A 20,972-nucleotide genomic window follows, 5' to 3' on the forward strand; every position below is an offset into this window, starting at 1 on the left:
GTGTATGCATTTTTATTGTTACCCTGTAATACATGGAACAAGAGGGTAACAAGTAGGGGTGGGAAAAAAAATCGATATTGCAATATATTGTTGTGCTCTCTGTCGCAATAAATAATCGATACACTAACGCCCAATATCGATATTTTATTACAACACAAAATGATTAATTTACCCGTTGTCAGTGTCACTGTCACTACCCAATATCTACCATTCTGTTTGCGGGGGGCGCTGTTCGAGTAAATAGGGGTAAAGTGGCGCAAACAGCGGCCGGTGAAGCACACAAGTTAACTAACAACAACAGAGAGAAGCGAGAAGAATGGCGGAAAACAATGAAAAACGAATCAAAGACCCACCCGCTAGTTTCCACTCTAAAGTGTGGAGACACTTCGGGTTTTACGAGCAGAGAGAGCGCAACGGCCGCGCGCGCGCACTTTCACGTCTTCAAACAACACGAGCGCTGTCTTGCTCTCTCCCTCGCGCATATTAATCAAAATCAATTGACGCGATAGTAAAAGGTCGGAAGACCGCAGTTTCACGTGGATCATTTGGAGATTTTTTAGAGATTAGAGACTCGCCTAAACTCAATGAACAACATCTCAACACTAAATTATAAAGGCCTGTCTCATATAGACGCCTGTCTCGAATACAAGCCGGTGCAGTTCGACGATTTGGGAAAATAAAAACCCGGGAAGTTTTACGGTATATTAATTCTCAATATGTACACATGCATTGTTAATCTTTCTTTTCAGTCACATATATCGTGATATATCGTTGATGAAATTTCTTCCAATATATTGAATATCGTAGATATCGCGAATCGTGATATTATCATATCGTGGACCACATATCGCCACAGAATTGAATCGTGATGTACCTGTATCGTCCCACCCCTAGTAACAAGCACCACTTTAATTTACAGCCCACAATGTCACACTTACCCTGTAACATCGAACAAGGGGGTAACAAGCTACATGAAACAAGAGCATCTTTCCACAATATTTAGGTAAGCAAAAGTTGCAATAGTTTTCGTTTTCAGTGCACTTTTGTTAAAAAGATTACATTTAAAAAATTACAGGGTACATATCTATGCATTTATAAAGCCTATACAGTATGTACTGGTTCACCATTATTTCAAAAAGGTACGCAGTGTATGTTCTTGCTAAATTGCTCCCAAATGTAAGATTGTTATATCATAATAGTAGAATAAGTACCCCTTAGTTCTATAATACTTACAGTATAAATAATTTTTTAATTCTCCTGGTTGTCACCCCTTTATTCCCCAAACTTAAAATATTGTTCCCTTATACTTATATTGTAAGTACATTATAGGTACACTATAATTACCGAAGGTTACGCTGTAAAATTGCTTTAATTACGCAGTACTTTCCGGGCTGTAATCTAAAGCGTTACCTAATATTAATTTAGTTACATCAAGTTAATCCAATTAACTGACCCAAATATTCATAATAAATCATAACAAGTTATGATTATTAATATAATAACACTATACTCTAACCTTGTTCCTAACTGACCTGGAACTTATCTAACTTGCTGCGCAGAAATAATATACAGACAGACTTCAGCAAATGTCCTCTAAATGCTTTAATCAAGACCGGGAGAGAACTCGAGCAGTTCTCAGAGCATTTTTCTCAAGAAGAAGCAAGGCCGGAGGATCTCAGACAAATTCCATTGAGAATCCCACCAGTAAACACGAATACAACAGTTCTTATAGAATAGAGACAACAAAAAAGCTCATAGTGACTAACATGTCTTTGAATACTGAATAAAACAGTTTTATAAAAAACTATTAGTGTAATTCTAATACATTTCTAATGAGCTGAAATACTATTGAAATGTTCTTGAAGTACAATAAAATGAAGCTTCAAATATATTTCAAACTGTAGTTTAATAAATATGAAAGTATATTTTAAATGAACTGTAAAGAAAGGAATGGAAGTGGTTCCATTTTAGCACATTTTAATATATTAAAATATATTGCAGATAGCTTAAAATTGATCTTAAGCATATCTTGAAATACACCTAATATACCTGAAGTCGTTTCAAAATAATACATTCAATATGCACTTATACATTTAGTATAGTGTAATTTAAATATATTAAGAATGTCCAAAAAAGCACAATTTAAACATATTTCCTCTTCACCTGGGCAATCATCTCTGTGTTCACGATCATCTGTAAAGGTGTTTCCCTCTAAGCTGCTTGAACAGTGACGGTCTTGAATCCACGGAGGACAGTGGACTGATCCGTCAACTCTAAACTAGCGTGAAGCATCTTGGCTCCCGTCATCCTGGGAATGAAACGGATGGGCCTCCTCATGGTTTCTCGAGGCTGGAGCGTAAGCCTGAGATATAAAGAACAGGACATTTCAAAACAGGGAAATCACTATTACCGGTACTACTGCTCATGTTTAGGGTTAGTGATTTACACAAAAAACAATAAGGATTTTAAATCTAGATTAAATCAAGGCTTATATGATAATTATGTTGCATTTTATATTAACATAATAATTATGTTAAACGTAAACAAACTTGCATTTAAAGCATCATTTTGATCCTGGCTTTAATTTACATTTAAAGGAGAACTCCGGCGCAAAATGAAGCTTTGGTCTAATTACATATTGTTACCTAGTCAACCGTTATCTGAGATTTGTTTTCATGATTATCGAATGTAAATAGTTTTATCTCTACAAACAGTTTAGCCTATAAAGCTAGTATAACGCTAGTATATTGGGCATAGTGTAATGACAAATAAAAATCGCTTGTTAATACCACTAACAAGGCTGAAAATAGCCCCACACTAGCACGGTAGCATAATGAGGGTCCCTACCTTCAAACCGAAGCATTTAGAACTTTGTAAGTGTACAGACAGTTTAATAAGAAGATATTTTATACATACAGTCAACTTCGCGTATACAGGCAGAAGCCATCTTTGAAAAACAGTCTTTACTAGTCGATCTACGAACGCCGATCCAAGCCTGCTGTTCGCGCTCACCTTATCACAACTTATAGCTCGTTCACATCTCACCAGCGCACTTGGATCGGCGTTCGTAGATCGACTGGTAAAGGCTGTATTTCAAAGATGACTTCTGCCTGTATACGCGAAGTTGACTGTATGTATAAAATATCTTCTTATTAAACTGTCTGGACACTTACAAAGTTCTCAATGCTTCGGTTTGAAGGTAGGGACCCTCATTATGCTACCGTGTTAGTGTGGGGCTATTTTCAGCCTTGTTAGTGGTATTAACAAGCGATTTTTATTTGTCATTACACTATGCCCAATATACTAGCGTTATACTAGCTTTATAGGCTAAACTGTTTGTAGAGATAAAACTATTTACATTCGATAATCATGAAAACAAATCTCAGATAACGGTTGACTAGGTAACAATGTGTAATTAGACCAAAGGTTCATTTTGCGCCGGAGTTCTCCTTTAACTTGATAGATTAACTTTAATTCTGCTGCTCCACTACTTTAAGTCTCAGAGTTTATATTGTATAATCTGCAGGTTTAACACACAGATTAATGTACACTAAAGTGTCTGTGTTATGCATATAATTACACAATACACACAGAGAAACTGAAATAACCTGTGATTTTAGTGCTTCAGAAATGCAGGCTGACAAGTGTGTACTGACACTTTTAACAGACACAGCTGCAGTGAAACTGATGTCAGAGATAAACAAGATAAAGATGTCAAAAATGTCAGGAACAACCCCACCCACTGTACAGATATGACTGTATGTACTCGACTGTTAGACGCCCTTCAGAGTCAGGTATGTGCGCTAAATTTACCATGGGAATCTTGTGTGTGTTAAAACACCAAAGTTATTATACAGTGACTGTTGTTAAATCAAAATGGGATCTTTTTCAAACAGTATAAGAATATTTCTGTTCTTTAACTACTTTTTAAATGATTATTATTATATTATTTAACTAAGTAAAGTCACTATGGTATTATAGTCAGCATGTTTTTTTGTTTTTGTTTTTTTTGTTTGAGCATCAGCCCAACACACTGTATCAAGTATCAACCAATGGTGTGTGTTTGGGGCGGAGCTATCTGTTTGTCTGACCAATGGCAATGGGGGACGTGTTTAAGAAACCTATTCGAAAACAGTAATTTAACTGAATTACATGGTTATTTTTGTGCATTCGTTTAGTGATCGATCGCTCTAAAAACAAAAAAATGAAATACTTCATGTACCTCATCTGAACCTTCTCCTCCAGGAGTCCTGAACCCACTACGACGAGGTCACCGCTCACTGCAACGTTGAACGGGTTGGTAAAGGTTACCGTGGCAACTTGCTGTGTGTTAATGATGACCGAGTACTCGTTTTGAATCTGGAAGAAAACACAGGGTTCTTATTAAATTGCTTTATTACTTGTGAATTCAGTTATGACAAAAATCTATATAATATCCTGTTTTGTAATATCCTATGATTTTGGAGTGATGCAAAAACAACACGAAACCTTTCATTTAGTCACAAAACAAACATTGTGTTGTTTCTTAAAGTCAACATCAAACTGCACTTGCAAACCATTGTAGGATGATACTCTGTTTTGTCCATGAAAGGAGGTCAATGTATATATATTAGGGATGCACTATATATCGGCCACTATGTCAGTATCAGCTGATATGTCAATTTTTAGTGTTATCGTTTTCGGCCCGATAAGAAAAGTTGGCCGATATATTAAATCCGATAAATAATGGATTACTTCCTTCAGCTGAGACTCTTCAGATGCGCACTGTTTACCATGATGGTTCTGAATTGCTTGAAATATGATTGGAATCACTTCAAAAAAGGAAAATACAGTAATCTGCAACATGCCTGTCATATCGGCTACATAAAATTATAATGAGAATATCATAATTGTGTGCTGCTTGGGACATGGATTTTAATGATGAGACTTTTGTTTTTGTAATCAGGCTTTCAAAAATTATATAAAAATGTAGATTTACCGGCCAATTTACCGGTTATCGGCTTACGAATATAAAGAATTATCGGTTTCGGCCAAAATGTTAATATCGGTGCATCCCTTATATATATACATATGAAGACTTCAGATGCAAAAGCCTCTAAGTCCGTCTAAAGTTTGTTTTGTGTGTGTGTGTGTGTATATGCACACATATATATATATATATATATATATATATATATTAGGGCTGTCAAATGATTAATCACGATTAATCACATCCAAAATAAAAGTTTTTTTTACATAATATATGTGGGTGCACTGTGTATAATTATTTTGTATATATATAAATACACACACATACATGTATATTTAAGATTTTTATTTATTTATTTATAAAATATTTATATTTATATATAATATAAATTATATATAAATCTATATACAGTATATACATGAAAATATTTCTTAAATATATACAAACGTGTGTGTATTTATATATATAAAATAATTATACACAGTGCGCCCACATATATTATGTAAAAAAACTTTTATTTTGGATGTGATTAATCACGATTAATCATTTGACAGCCCTAATATATATATATATATATACACAACGGTATATATATGATGGGCCACCAGTACCTGTATATTGAGGGCAGGGCTGCTGATGTTAAACTCTTCTGAAGCCAGCACTCTCTCCTGAGACTTCACATCCTCTATAACCACAGCCAGGTTAACCAGGTAATCCTCCATAGCCTCATTCAGCATGTACTTGTTGAAGGAGATCTCGTGTTTTACCGTCACAGCTGGTGGAGAACAACAGACAGGAATCATGGAGTTGATTGCGCAATTCCTAATGAATCATTTCAACACATTTTTGTGGTAGTCAAAATCATGTAGTCCAATAATATCCAGATGGGTGTAGTTAGATTCTAAGAAATGTGTTTTACATATTATGCTATCTGTGTTCAGAAAGGAAAGGAATCCTAGTTTACTGCAGTGTCTACTGTCTACTATTTTTTTAAAGGCCATATTATGTAACATATTATGCCCTTTTACAAAGTTTTGATTTTGTTTGTGGACTCTACTAGAAAAAGTGTTCATGCCTGAATGTTAATTTTATTTTTATTTTTACATATTTGACATTGTTGCAGCTGTTTTCTACAGAAATGCTTTATAGATTAAATGAACTAAATTAATAATTGATGATCTGTACAACGGAACTGAACTAACTGTGAACTAAGTAACTTTTTTACCTTAACCGAACAGCTTTGGAGTCATTGTAATGTTTATATTACTGATTTCGTGTTGAATGGTGGTCGTCTCGCACCCCCCTGGTGCCTGTGAGCCGCAAAACCACCCTTGCAACTTTGGGCCTGCGAGCCGCCAGCCTGAGTGTTAGGAAGTATCGTGTGATATCAGGTCTCGCGAGGTAACGAATTGCTTTACGGCAAAAAAAAAGATCTGATAAAATGAGCATCAAACAGAAATAACCCGGCGCCGTATACACAAGTTTACGCGCCAAATCATGGGCGCCGCCATAACTCTACTTAAATGCACTTCATTTCCGCCGGAAGAGGTTTGCACACAGCGTCTGCCGGTGTACACAGCGACGGTTCCACGACTGGAGATGGCGTTACTATCCCCCACCCGAATTCAGTGCAGAACACTAACATGACGACGTGGCCCAGCATAACGTACAGCGAGATTTGCTCCTACTTCGTGCAATCCATGGCAATAGATGGAAAAGCAATTGGACAATCTGAAAGCCGTCGAGGCATATATCTGCACAGCAACAAAGTCGGTTGTGTCATGTCATACACAGCTAGATAAAACAGACATAACGTGCAAATAACTATCAGTTTATGTCCGTGGTAATAGCAAATGTATCTGTGTGTTACTTTAATGTTTCTTTTAACATAATAACAACAATTGTGGCTAAATAAGTGTTTGCAGTTTATAGCTTAATCAGGGAAGACATTTACATGATTATAGGAAATAAAAGAAGCATGTTGTTGCGGATGGAATACGTGTTTGTATTTGGAAAACGGACTGTAACCTATAACATGACTTACTGCTGAGCTATAAATAAAGACATGATCTCTTTTGCAATTATCCTTATGACTCTGCATTGTTTTACCTGCTGTGTACCAACCAACCATTTTACCGGTTAAAATACCTTTAAATGTCGAAACTAACCCCTTAAAATGCAGTAGCCTATTCTACTTACAACAAAACGATTGAAGCCTCTACTTATTGCAATAAATAATGCAATCACTTTTCGCCACCGTGCCGGATCTCCGGCGTGCGGCCGTGAGAAAAATATTTTCCCGATTCATTTTTGTCCAGCTTTAACGTGTTAAAATATTTAATGCAAACGCAACATCTGTTCTTTCTGTCATCCTTTTGCTAGGGTTATGACCATTCTCTTATTCACGCAAATGCTTTAACCACTCATGCGCGACAAGACAAAAGAGAACGCGCTGTCAGTGAATGTCCTCCTGACGATCCGAACTATATCATAGGCTTCTTAGCTAGAGTGCAAAGTGTGTGTGTGTGTGTGTGTGTGTGTGTGAGCCATGATGATAATAATTAGGCGATCGAACTGTGTGTGAGAGAGAGGCGCGGGCGCGATACTGTGTGAGTGTGTTTGTGTGTAAACAATGGAGCGCATGGACCTCTTCGTAGCTGGTTTGCGGTCGTAGAACTCTCTATCTAACCACTCGTTCAGGTGCTTTCTCGAGTGTTTACAACCAACTATCACACACATCGTTCCCGAACCACCTTTCTTCATGTTGTAATTGTTATGTCACTGCGATATCAGCGCTTTGTCGAAGCTAGCTAGCAAAACAAACCCAGACCGCCAGAACGGAAGTGGGTTGCATCGACGGGAGGAGTTTAGGATGTAGAGCGGAAACGGCTCATAAACTTGTGTATACATGTGGTGTTGGGCGCGCGCAGCTCTTAAAGGGGCCATACCTTATTTTCACTCGTTACAGCGTCCATCCTACTGAACAGGTACCGGTGTACAGGGGGATGGGATCCGGCCGTGAGTGCGAGCCATCTCTGCGTGAGTGCTATTCACGACAGTACAAGTGCTCCACAGCGACTCTAGGGGTCGCTGTTTGACAAAAACGGAATTCTTACTGAGTGCTGCTTTAACTAAGCCTGGATGCCAGCCCGAACCCCGCCCACAACATTTTTTGATCGGGAAGTTCGGTCTGGACTCGCTCCATTGAGGAGTAATTATGATCGGTTCAGAAATCGTCGGGCCAATCAAATTGCCAGGGCGGGCTTTATACGATGATGGACAGATGATCTGCAGGGACGTAATCCTCACGTTATCAAGAGCGCTTGGGTTGAACTGGTTGCCCTCACAGATGACTGCCGCTGGAGAACTGAGATGTAGAGATTCAGCCATCGCGTCTGTTGTAAAAGAAATCGACAGCGCATTCATTTTAAAAGACGAACAACTGCAATCAAGGCATTTGTCGATCGGAAAGATGTGTTTGCCGTCCTTCCTACGGGATTCGGCAAAAGTTTAATTTATCAGCTGGCTCTGATGGTAACTAAGAAGATGGGACGCAATGAAAACCCTGTGGTCGTTGTGGTTTCTCCTTTGGTCGCACTCATAGAGGGCCAAGTAAAAGAAGCAACACTCATTATTTTACTTCTTCCAGCGTGCGTGCATTTGAGTTCTGTAGTTGACAACTGTGCTATGCAAAGTAGTTGACTTACTGCGTTGCTCTCATTGGTTGTAGGTCTATCCAATTGAGTGCAGAGGTTTTTTTTTTCCTGGTTCGGTTAAGACACGCCTCATAATCAAAGCCCTATGAAGCAGTATCAGACTCACATTCTGACTAGAATATGAGTATGACGAAGTCAGGCTAGCTTTAACTGACTTCAGCTGAACAATGAGACTATTTCTTTTAAGAGATGCTTTACAGCCGAAATTAACTCTGTTCATATCAGATTTTATTTTTATTTAATAATAAAAATAAAAATGTTATCAAAAATTTCTCTTTTATCACTGTAAAGCTGCTTTGAAAAAATCTGTATCATATAAAGCGCTATATAAATAAACGTGACCTTACGTAACTCCTCCCAGTCTGTCAGTAACGCTCTGTTTACTTCCTGTCTCTATGAAGCCCCTCCTCCTGAAAAGCACACTGTGCTCTGATTGGTCGGCTGGATCAGTGTGTTGTGATTGGTCGAGCGCTTCGAGTGTGTTTGGGAAATGTCCCGCTCTTACCATAACCGCCAGTTTAACACACTACTAACTAACTCAACCAGGCCCCGCCCCTTTATTCTGCGTATGAATTATTTAAATGAGGAATATTGTGATGTGTTCGTTCCCGGAAGAAACTCAAGACTACAATGGAGGCGTTTCAGGAGTTCAGAAACACTGACGCTGATATAGAGAAGAACTCAGAGCTTTTTTAATGCTCAAACAGCAACATTACACACTAAAGAAAGATGAACATGGAAAAAAGCATCATAGGTCCTATTTAAAAAAAAAAAGTATGTAGTAAACAGTACGTAGTGTGGATTCCATGAAAAACGTGTCAGACAGAAGTACGTTACATTTTAAGTACGTTACACGTTACATAAGTGACAGCAAGAGACTGAACAAGTTAATAAAGAAGGCTGGCTCTGTGCTGGGGCTTGCTCTGGAGCCCCTGGAGTTGGTTGTGGAGAGAAGAATGTTACACAAGTTATATAATATCATGGACAACACTTCACATCCGCTGCACAACCTGCTGGTCGGGCAGCAGAGTGTATTCAGCTGGAGATTTCTACAACTCCGCTGTAGCAAGGACCGTTACAGGAAGTCATTTCTACCCACTGCCATTACAATACACAACAACTCTCTGGGCAGGGAGAGGAGACTGAGGAGACTGAATGACACGTGAATGATAAAGGACATTATATTATTTTTAACATTATATTTAACACTCAATATTCACATGTGATACTAATTTCACATCTTTGTGCACTGTTGCACTTGTGTATACATTTTATACTTGTTAAGATACATTGTAATATTTTTATCTATTTTTTTATTTTTTATTTATTTGTCAGTATATGTCAGTCTATGTAATATGTTTGGTTTGTATTCTGTGTTACAATCCTGCTGCAACACTGCAATTTCCCCTTGGGGATTAATAAAGTTTTTCTATTCTATTCTATTCTATTTTAGTCACATGATGCATGCGAGTGCTGTCCAGTTACCAAATTAAAAATAAGTTTTTTTTTTTTCAATTTCAAATGTAATTTTGGAAATTATTACTATTATTTTAATCGTGATATTATATTTTTGACAAATCGCCCACTCCTACATCAGAGTAACAACCAGTCCTAAGTACATTTTAACTCAGTTTAAGCACTTTAATATCGTTGCAGAATTCTTACTTTCACACGGGCCGATCTTCAGATCATCATGAGCCTCCCAGAAGCTTCCAGTGGGATTACGGTTGTACTCTTTGTTCTGAGCGCTCACGTGTTTTCTCAGCAGTTTCGGAATTGCCATGTTGTTAGTGATTATGACGTTGAAAGAAAGGTTTTCTCCGACTACAGGGGCTTTCAGAAGCTGGAGAGAAACTCCAACGCCCTGAGGAACTGCATGAAGAGACATGCAGAATCACTGTTATATCACTCAAACAATCATAGAGCAGTATTAATGTGGGAAGAAAAACCAAATGCTAAAACGTACCTCTTCCATTAGCACCTTCACCACTTCGGGCTGGAAGAGAGTATTTTTTTAAATGAAGATGGGTAACAAAAAATATTTAAATATAAAAAAATATATAATAAATATCTATAAAAATTGCATACGTAGATAACGACCCACTTGATTAAAACATCAAAATATGAGGAAAATATTTCATACATTTTAAAAATGAGGGAAGAACAAAACTTAGTTAAATTATTTGCCAAAAAAGTCAAACTACAGCTACAGTTTTAGTTTTCTATTCAGACAAATGCATGGAAAACAAAAAGACTGAGACAGGAAAAAGCATGCATTGACTACAACATAACCAGTTATTAATATTTAGTTGGTTCTCTCTTGTTTGTGCATGTGTTTTTAATTGTATATATATATAATAATTTATGTATATATGTATTTTGCTTTTATTTCTTTTTTATCATTATTTCTGTTTCTCTTGGTATGAGCATACACAATTGTATTCAGAGAGTAAGAAATACTTTTGTCTAATCTCATCATGATATCTGGCAATATGTAAAAAAAAAAAAAAAAAATTATATATATATGCATTTTTCTTTTTTTATCTCTCTCGTTAAAAAGCATAAAAAACACTAAAAATATTATTAAACTAGACTTTGGTTGATGTTGAGTTTATTTTTAAATATTTCCTCAAAGTCTTGTCTAACATCAACCATTCTTTGTTATATTTTGCTGGTGCTGCTGATACTAGATGAATTGCACACCTCATCTTAAAAAATAGAAATATAAAATGACTTACCATCACTGCTGAACATAAATGGCTTTCTAACTAAATGAGAAAGAAATCAGATGTTGTTGTTTTTTGTATAACAATCTATTGAACAGTAAGTATTTATTAGTACTTATAAGTAATAAGTACTTATTCTTTCTCAGTGTTTCTCTCACCCATCTCAGTTTTGTATTCTGACGTGATGTCCTGCATGAGCATGGCTGGACCGGGACGTTTGGTGCAGATCAGGGCTCCGACTGTGTCTTTGTCAACGCTGGTTGCTAATATCTTCCCATCTCTGATGATCATTCTATGCACATCTGCATTGACTTCTGCGTAAACGAAGGGTACGTCGTATGGCGCGTTCACCTTCTGCTCATGAACGGCTTTCACAGCAGCAGGACCACAGCGGTACGTTCCTGTGACAGATTCAGTTTAGCTTTTAGCATCAACAGCATCATATCCCTGCTGGAATAACAGCATGCTTTGAAGCAATTGGTCTTGTCTGCATGCACTAATAAAAAGCATATGATTTTTCTATATGCATTAGCATTGACCAACCGGCGCTCATCTCTTGTGGCGTGGGGTCAAGAACCTGCCAGCCGTCATAACCTCCATCCAGATCAGGCCTCTTCATCCAGCTCTCCACCCACACATGGAAGTTCCTGTAAAAGCCCAAACACTTTTAACTCACATTAAAAATGATGAAACAATGCATTACTCCTTTCAACCGCAATCAACTCAGGTTTATTTGTAAAGGTACTGTATCCTAATAAGGAGCATAGCTTAAAAACTTCTAAAGAAACATAATAAAAGACTTCACACAAAAAAATAAGTACATTACCGTTCAAAAGTTCGGGGTCAGTAAGATTTTTTTTTGGGGGGGGAAGAAATTAATACTTTTATTCAGCAAGGATGCATTCAATTGATCAAAAGTGACATTTATAATGTTAGAAAAGAGTTCTATTCCAAATAAATGGTGTTATTGTGAACTTTTTTTATTCATCAAAAAGAAAAAGCAAATGAAAAAGAAAATCACGGTTTTCACAAAAATATAAAGCAGCAAATCATCATATTATAATGATTTCTTGAAGGATCATGTGACCCTGAAGACTGGAGTAATGCTGAAAATTCAGCTTTGATCACAGGAATAAATTACAGTGTAAAACACAATCAAATAGAAAACAGTTATTTTAAATTGTAATAATATTTCACTGTTTTTACTGTATTTTTGATCAAATAAATGCAGCCTTGGTGATCAGAAGAGACTTCTTTAAAAAATCTTTCCGACCCCAGACTTTTGAATGTTTTAGCAACATAACTATGACAAGAGGACCTTTTAGCTTTCACGGTGTAACTCACCAGACACTATCCCGCCCGATGGACAGCTTTTCCCCCTTCTCTGAGTAATATTCCTCAATCACCATGTTCTTGTTTGTGTCGTGAGCCGAGTTAAAGTTGGTGATCACTCGAGTTGGAATGCCGAGGGCTCTCATTACTGTTACACAAAAATAAATGCATTTTATAAATCGATCATCAACAGCACTAATTCAATTACCAATGACCCATTAAAGCAGGGATGGGCAACTTCAGTCCTGGAGGGCCATTGTCCTACAGAGTTTAGCTTCAACCCTAATCAAACACACCTGAACAAGCTAATCAAGGTCTTCAGGATTACTAGAAAGTTACAGGCAGGTGATTTTTTCAGGGTTGGAGCTAAACTCTGTAGGACAGTGGCCCTCCAGGACCGACGTTGCCCATCCCTGCATTAAAGGAATAAAACATAAATAAAACATAACCAACCCCAAACACAGATTATTTTACTCCACACAATCCGATAAACACAAAGCCATCGGCTCTTTTGGAGCTTGGCTGTATAAATCACCATTCATTTTCACTGTATGAAAAAGAGCAGCTTGAACTTTCTTCCTAACATCTCCTTTTGTGTTTCACAGAAAATAACAGCATACAGGTTTGTAAGATTTTTGGGTAAATTAACACTTTAAAGGACACACACTACCATTCGAAAGTTGGGGTCTGTACGATTTTTTTTATGTTTTTAAAAGAAGCCTCTAATGTTCATCAAGGCAGCATTTATTTGATCAAAAATAGTGATATATTATTGCAATTTAAAAAAGGTGTTTTCTATGGGAATATGTCGTAAAATGTCATTTATTCCTGTGATCAAAGCTGAATTTTCAGCATCATTACTCCAGTCTTCAGTGTCACATGATCCTTCAGAAATCACTCTAATATGATGATTTGCTGCTCAAGAAACATTTCTGATTGTGATCAGTGTTGAAACCAGTCGTGCTGCTTCATATTTTTGTGGAAACTGTGACGCATTTGATGAATGGAAAGTTCAAAAGAACAGCATTTATTTGAAACAGAAATCTTTTGTAACATTATAAATGTCTTTACTGCCACTTTTGATCAATTTAATGCATCCTTGCTAAATAAAAATATTCATTTATTTAATTTTTTTTAAATAATAATCTGACCCCAAACGTTCTAACGGTAGTGTAAGAACTCATATTGGTCGCACCTGTGCACATGACAGCAGCGAACACCCAGCACTGTCCGTATCTCACAGGGCTGAATTGTGTTTCTGCCCACGTCCTGAGAACATCTGCACTGCCGGACCACGTGGAGGGGTTTACACCATCGCTGTACTTTCCTGACCAGTTCCCCATTAAGACCCCTTTATCATCCTGACAGTTCACCTGATGAGAACGACAGAGAGACCACATGAGCACATGGAGAGAGGGAACGGAGAGCAGGGAATGAGAGGAGATCCTCCTCACCATAGCTGAGATCACACGGCTGATGTACACCGGACTGCTGCGGTTCAGAAGATCTTTCCTCACGTCGGCTTGAGATTGAGGACTCAACTGCAGCAACTTCATACAGGTGTCCAGTATTCCTTTTTCATACTGAAAATACATGCGTGTCAGGTGTTAAATCTGTGTAATCTCTAACGGCATCTAGTGGTGAGGTTACGAATTGCAACCAACAGAAGTTACGGTTGCCGACAGGAAATTATGTCGTCGTCTGAGGCCCCGTTTACACGAGAACGATTCCGGGTGAAAACGTAAAAATATTTTTTCGGATGTGCCTTTCGTTTACACGGCAACGGCGTTTTGGGGGCTTAAAAACGCAAAAAAGTGAAACCACCCTCCAGAGTGGAAATCTTAAAAACGCTCCACCGTCGCGTTCCCGTCTAAACGGTAAAAACGCTAATCTGCTCACGGTGGCTCTCGTCGCGTACGCGTTTACGTCACATGCATGCGCCAGTACAGGAAAATAACAACCAACATGTCAGATTATTTCCATACGTCGGACCTTCAATTTGACCTAGCAGCTCTGAAAAACATACTAGAGTCTTTTCAACAGTTGTACAAAATATTCTAAGATATGGTGTTGTTGTGTGGTAGCTACCTAGCTGCCTGGAGTGCATACTACATCGAATTTCACACACTTTTGCGTCACCATATGCACGCGGATTTCCCAACCATAACCCTCGTCTAAACGCAGAATAAAAAGTGACAACGCAACCCCACTTTTGCGTTTTTTCTTCAGATCGTTTCCGTATAAACATAGCCTGAGACAGCAGAGAGTAGCAGTTAAACAATAGAGAGCCTAAGTCCCTCCCCTTCCGGTCGACCACCATGGGACCTTATTTCGGAAAAATATTGTATGGTAGTCAATGGCGAGAGACAACAAATATTTTGATCTCGTTTGAATTGTGCCCTGAATTACACATATGATGTTTGTCAATTTAAAAGATACATTTTAAAGTCAAGAAAGTCGCAGTTTGATGTAAAACTGTTGAGGTATAAGACTGTGAAAATACGTAATTACAAAGACTACAAACCCCAAAGGTGCACATTTTCTCTCAATGAATGAAGCTAACTTTACTGAAGCTAAAGTTAACTTTACTGAAGCTAACGTCTGTCATTGTTTCTATAGTCTTACGTTATAATCGTAACGTTACGCCGTCATGCCTGAGTGTTTTGTACAGGACTGCACACACACGAGCAGCGGATCTCGCTCGTTGTTTCGCTTCCCGGGAGATGTAGTTCATTGAGCGATTTTCACATAAAACTAAATGTTACTCTTCTGTTTTACATCAAACTGCGACTTTCTTGACTTTCAGAGTTATCTTTTAAATTGACAAACATCTATGTGTAATTCAGGGTACAGTTCAGACGGAATAAAAAGATAAGTTGTCTCTCGCCATTGACTACCATACATATTTTTTCCGAAATAAGGTCCCATGAGCGGAGGGACTTAGGCTCTCTATGAGGTTTCTTTTTGTGAATATTATTGTTACTTGTTCATCATTGTGTCAGTGTTTTTATTCACTGACTTTAGCTTGCTTTTTTGCACGAAGAACAACATAGTGACGAAACGCGTATGTCCATTTAGGGCCACCGTAGAAACATGTCGGGGCATTTCAATTGTAAGAGGACCCACGGTGTATAGATAGAAATGGCTCATTCTGAGGTAATAATTAAGTAAGGTCTTTATACACCACTGAAAACATAGTTCTGTATATGATATTGCATTTCTGTCAACAGATCCTCCTAAATATTACACACTGCACCTTTAATGAGAAGCAGTTTTTCAGTGCTGTGCCATCAGTCAACGGTCAAACATCTCACCTGATCGAAAGACCAGGGTCTGGATTCGATGTTCCCGGGGCTGCCTTTAAACAGCAGACCGAAGTCATTCCTGATGTATTCATCCCTCAGATCCTCCGACTGCAGGAACACGGAGTCAGCTGCAGAATCACAGAAGAGGGTGAGCTTGGTATAATGACAACAAATGAAAGCAATAAGATTTTATCACAGCTAAGGGGTTTGTACGGATGTAGGTGAAGTTCTATGGCTATACTATACAGTTCAAAAGTTTGGGGTGAGATTCAATTTTTTTAAATAAATAAATAAATACTTTTATTCAGCGAGGACATTAAAATGATCAGAAGTGACATTAAATAAATTGCAAAAGATTTCTATTTCAAATAAATGCTGTTCTTTTGAACTTTCTATTCATCAAATAATACTGAAAATGCAAGTTTCCACTAAAATGTAAAGCAGTGCAACTGTTTTCAACATTGATAATAATCAGAAATGGTTCTTGAGCAGCAAATCATCATATTAGAGTGATTTCTGAAGGATCATGTGACACTGAAGACTGGAGTAATGATGCTGAAAATTCAGCTTTGATCACAGGAATAAATTACATTTTACAATATATTCACATAGAAAACAGCTATTTTAGATTGTAATAATATTTTTTACTGTATTTTTAATTAAATAAATGCATAAGAGTTAGCATAAGAGACAAAAACATTAATAAATATTACAGACACCAAACTGTAGTCTATATCAAGTAATATTCTTAAAAATTATTTTCACCATGTAATATATTAGCTGACAATGCAATTTAAAGCAGAAATTATTTATTTATATTCAAATATACAATAATTCCAATGTACATCTTAGCATAAGATTATGCCGAATAAGATTTTTAATCGAGTCCTACAAACATGAATGATTTCTAAGCCTATCTAGAGACCAGAATATCATAGTGACTTGAATGTGTACGTTTTTTCGTTATGTTAAACACAAAAGAAGATATTTTGAAGAATGTTAGTAACTGAACATTTCTGGACTCCATTGACTTCCATAGTATAAAAAAGATATTAAAAATTCCATAGAAGTCAATGGGGACCAGCAACTGTTTAGCAAAATATCTTCTTTTGTGTTCACCAGAACTACTATTGTTCATGTACAGTTCTTCGTCCTGCTCACCTTGGCACCAGGGGTTGCAGAGGAGTGTGAACTGTCCCAGCACGTGAGTTTTGATGCTCCCGCGGGTCTCGACTCTCAGGTGAAGTGTATAGACTCCTACAGAGGAAGACGCAGGGCTGAACAGTGATACGGTCTGCGTGCGGCCCGCGTTCGGGTCCGGTACTCTCCTCTCCAGAATGGCACTCCATTGAGACGGAGAAGGGTTTCCAGACACGGAGACCGGCATCTCCACAGACAGCGGCCCTGCGATGAACACAGTGGAGTCAGGTTCAGACTTAAACACAAAAATAGGGCTCTGGAAGTCAAACACTACTCATGTTCTCCACAAAGGAATTCGTTTTTATCAATAACCTTTCAAGACTGACTTACTATAAGCTCTGAGCTGTTAAGCAATAGTGTATACGTGTGTAGAACCCATACGACAATCTGTCCTATACTTCAAATACTTTGGTTGCACTTTATTTTACAGCGCGTGCAATCTAAAAAAAAAGTACAGGGTAATTAATATAAGGTAACTACATGGGTTAAGGTTAGGTTTAGGGGTAGGTTCAGGGTTAGTACCAAGTTATTGCTCTTACTATAATAAGTATAGTATACATGGGGAACAAGACTGTAAAATGAAGGGCTACCAATACCTTTTTTTATTTGCATGTATTGGAATAAACCAAATATATATATATATATATATATATATATATATACACAGTTAGGTCCATATATATTTGGACACAGGCCCAATTTTGACACTTTTGGCTCTGTATGCCAACAGAATAAAATTAAAATGAAACAATCAGGATGAATTTGAAGTGCAGACTTTCAGCTTTAATTCAAGAGGTTGAACAAAAATATCAAGTAAACATTTTAGAAACTGCAACCATTTTTATACACAGTCCCCCCATTTTCAGGGGCTCAAATGTAATTGGACAAATTAATATAATCATTAATAAAATGTTTATTTTTAATATTTTGTTGAGAATCCTTTGCAGGCAATGACTGCCTTAAGTCTGGAACTCATGGACATCACCAAAGACTGGGTTTCCTGCTTTGTGATGCTTTGCCAGGCCTTAACTGCAGCTGTCTTCAGTTGTTGTTTGTTCGTGGGTCTTTCTGCCTTTAGTTTTGCCTTCAGCAAGTGAAATGCATGTTCGATCGGGTTGAGATCAGGTGATTGACTCGGCCATTGCAAAATTTTCCACTTATTTTCCTTAAAAAACTCCTGGGTTGCTTTTGCGGTGTGTTTTGGATCATTGTCCATCTGTACCGTGAAGCGCCTTCCAATCAACTTTGCTGCATTTTGCTGAATCTGGGCAGACAGTATATTCCTATACACTTCAGAATTCATCCGGCCGCTTCGGTCTTCTGTCACATCATCAATAAACACCAGTGATCCAGTTCCACTGGAAGCCATGCATGCCCATGCCATCACACTGCCTCCACCATGTTTTACAGATGACGTTGTATGCTTTGGATCATGAGCTGTTCCAAGCCTTCTCCATACTTTTTTCTTACCGTCATTTTGGTACAGGTTGATCTTAGTTTCATCCGTCCAAAGAATGCTTTTCCAGAACTGGTCAGGCTTTTTTAGATGTTTTTTGGTATAGTCTAATCTGACCTTTCTATTCTTTATGCTTATGAATGGTTTGCACCTTGTGGTGAACCCTCTGTATTTGCTCTCGTGAAGTCTTCGCTTGATTGTAGACTTTGACAATGACACGCCTACCTCTTGGAGAGTGTCCTTCACTTGGCTGGATGCTGTGAATGGGTTTTTCTTTATCATGGAGAGGATCCTGCGATCATCTACCACTGTTGTCTTCCGTGGACGTCCAGGCTTTTTTATGTTGCTGAGCTCACCAGTGCACTTTTTTTTTTCTCAGAATGTACCAAACTGTTGATTTGGCCACTCCTAATATTCCAGCTATCTCTCGGATGGATTTATTTTGTTTTTGAAGCCTAATGATGGCCTGTTTGACTTGCATGGAGAGCTCCTTTGAACGCATGATGTAGGTTCACAGCAATAGATTCCAAATGCAAATACCACTCTTAGAATCAACTTCAGACCTGTTACCTGCTTAATTGATAAAGAAATAACAAAGGAATAGCCCACACCTGTCCAAGAAACCACTTTTGATTCAATTGTCCAATTACTTTTGGTCCCTTGAAAAAGGGGGGTGGCTACTCTCAAGAGCTGTAATTCCTAAACCCTTCCTCCAATTTGGATTTAAATACTCTCAAATTAAACCTGAGAGTGTGCACTTTCAGCCCATATCCATTATATAACTATAGCTTGAATATGTTTTGGTACATATCTGAAAAAAAAAAAATTGTGCCTGTGTCCAAATATATATGGACCTAACTGTATATATATATATAGTACACTTTACGAACACTTTTTTTGCTTTTAGTTCATGAGCTCAATCGAGCAGGATTCACTCAAAAAACATGTAGGCCTAAATTTAAGATTAATGAATTTGGTTTTCTTTTTTTTTTACACAGTCTTAAAATGAACAAACTAATAAACCTAATGTGATGCATACTTGTTAGTCATACAGGTAAGATTTCTTTAATAGTACTAATAAACTGAATGTTTTAAATACACAAAATGTATTTTCCAATGCACAGATTCATGCTGATTCTAAGCTATTTGGATAACTGCATTTGGAAAATATGATTAGCTACTGATTATTCATAATGCAGAGAGAGTGAGATTAGGCTTCACGTTTATTTCACACACACACACACACATTCTCCATAGACGTAATGGTTTTTATACTGTACAAACTGTATATTCTGTCCCCTTACACTAACATGACCCCTAAACCTACCCATCACAGAAAACTTTCTGCTCTTTTACATTTTCTAAAAAACATCATTAAGTATGTTCATTAATCAATTTCCCTTGTGGGGACCATTGGCTAGTCCTCACAATGTAGGTGATTTTTACGTTTTACTATTCTTGTGGGGACATTTGGTCCTCACAATGTAATAAAAACAAGAGCACACACACACACCTAGAACAATCCAGAAGACCAGTTTGTCCTTCAGTGGATCGAATGGCCGTCCATCATAGTTGATGAGGATGGTGAAGGGCTGTCCTCTGCGCAGCACCAGAGAGCTGGAGCTCAGACCATCGGTCCTGTGCCGGATCTGGTTCTGGACCTGCTGCAGGTGGACATTTCGAAGCTTCAACTCTGTAGAAAAATGAGCAATGTCAAATTATTTGTGAGGCAGCTGAAAATGTTTTATATAAAAATAGAAATAATTAAAATATAAATAGCTCATTACTGAACATGAAATGTTTATGTAGAGATAATAGAATTCATATTTAATAAAAAAAATACAATTAAATAATGACATATTTCATTTTATAATCATATTTTTCAAATAAATAATTAAAGAATTATCTGAAATTGTACCATACAAACATTGAAGGATTTCAAATTAATAGCAATTAATCATTTATAAACAACTACTATAAAAAATAAATATCTAAAAACGATAGCAGCAATAATCTGATCAAACTAAATGACATGCATAGAAAATATTAAAAACATTTAAAACAACCATGAATAGTAAAATAACTAAATTGTTTAAGGTTTAAGAAAATGCTTTGCTAGTAAAACAGGAAAAAAATAATAAATCAGAATGGAAGCTTACCGTCCATGAGTGCCGCTGTGTTGTCGTTTGCTGTTAGATTCAGGTTCTACGTTTATTGTGCTTTATATGACATTCCTCCACCCCTCCCTGAGACGTCAGAACACATTCT

General features: G+C 37.4%; 1 protein-coding gene across 1 annotated transcript; it reads right to left on the reverse strand.

Annotated features, from left to right (window-relative positions):
• Positions 1-1,960: 1,960 nt before the first annotated feature.
• Positions 1,961-20,972, reverse strand: tgm5l (transglutaminase 5, like). The gene is made up of 14 exons (XM_056266106.1): positions 20,864-20,972; positions 20,218-20,397; positions 17,210-17,452; positions 16,058-16,176; positions 14,198-14,326; positions 13,939-14,116; positions 12,756-12,891; positions 11,955-12,058; positions 11,570-11,812; positions 11,415-11,453; positions 10,351-10,557; positions 5,581-5,744; positions 4,223-4,359; positions 1,961-2,362 (listed from the first exon to the last, which is right to left on the reverse strand). Exons 1-14 carry the CDS (start codon positions 20,868-20,870, stop codon positions 2,212-2,214), a joined length of 2,037 nt encoding a protein of 678 aa, XP_056122081.1. The 5' UTR covers positions 20,871-20,972; the 3' UTR covers positions 1,961-2,211.

The sequence above is a fragment of the Rhinichthys klamathensis genome, unplaced genomic scaffold, assembly GCF_029890125.1.
Source record: "Rhinichthys klamathensis goyatoka isolate OS25496 unplaced genomic scaffold, OSU_Roscu_1.1 h1tg000244l_1, whole genome shotgun sequence".
In the NCBI taxonomy this organism is placed as follows: Eukaryota; Metazoa; Chordata; class Actinopteri; order Cypriniformes; family Leuciscidae; genus Rhinichthys; species Rhinichthys klamathensis.

Excerpts from the sequence above, each read along its gene's own strand:
- tgm5l (XM_056266106.1), bottom strand. Across the intron at positions 16,177-17,209 it reads CTGCAACCCCTGGTGCCAAG|CTGACTCCGTGTTCCTGCAG; the intron begins GTGAGCAGGACG and ends GTGATTCTGCAG. Across the intron at positions 4,360-5,580 it reads GCCCTGCCCTCAATATACAG|ATTCAAAACGAGTACTCGGT; the intron begins GTACTGGTGGCC and ends GTTTTCTTCCAG.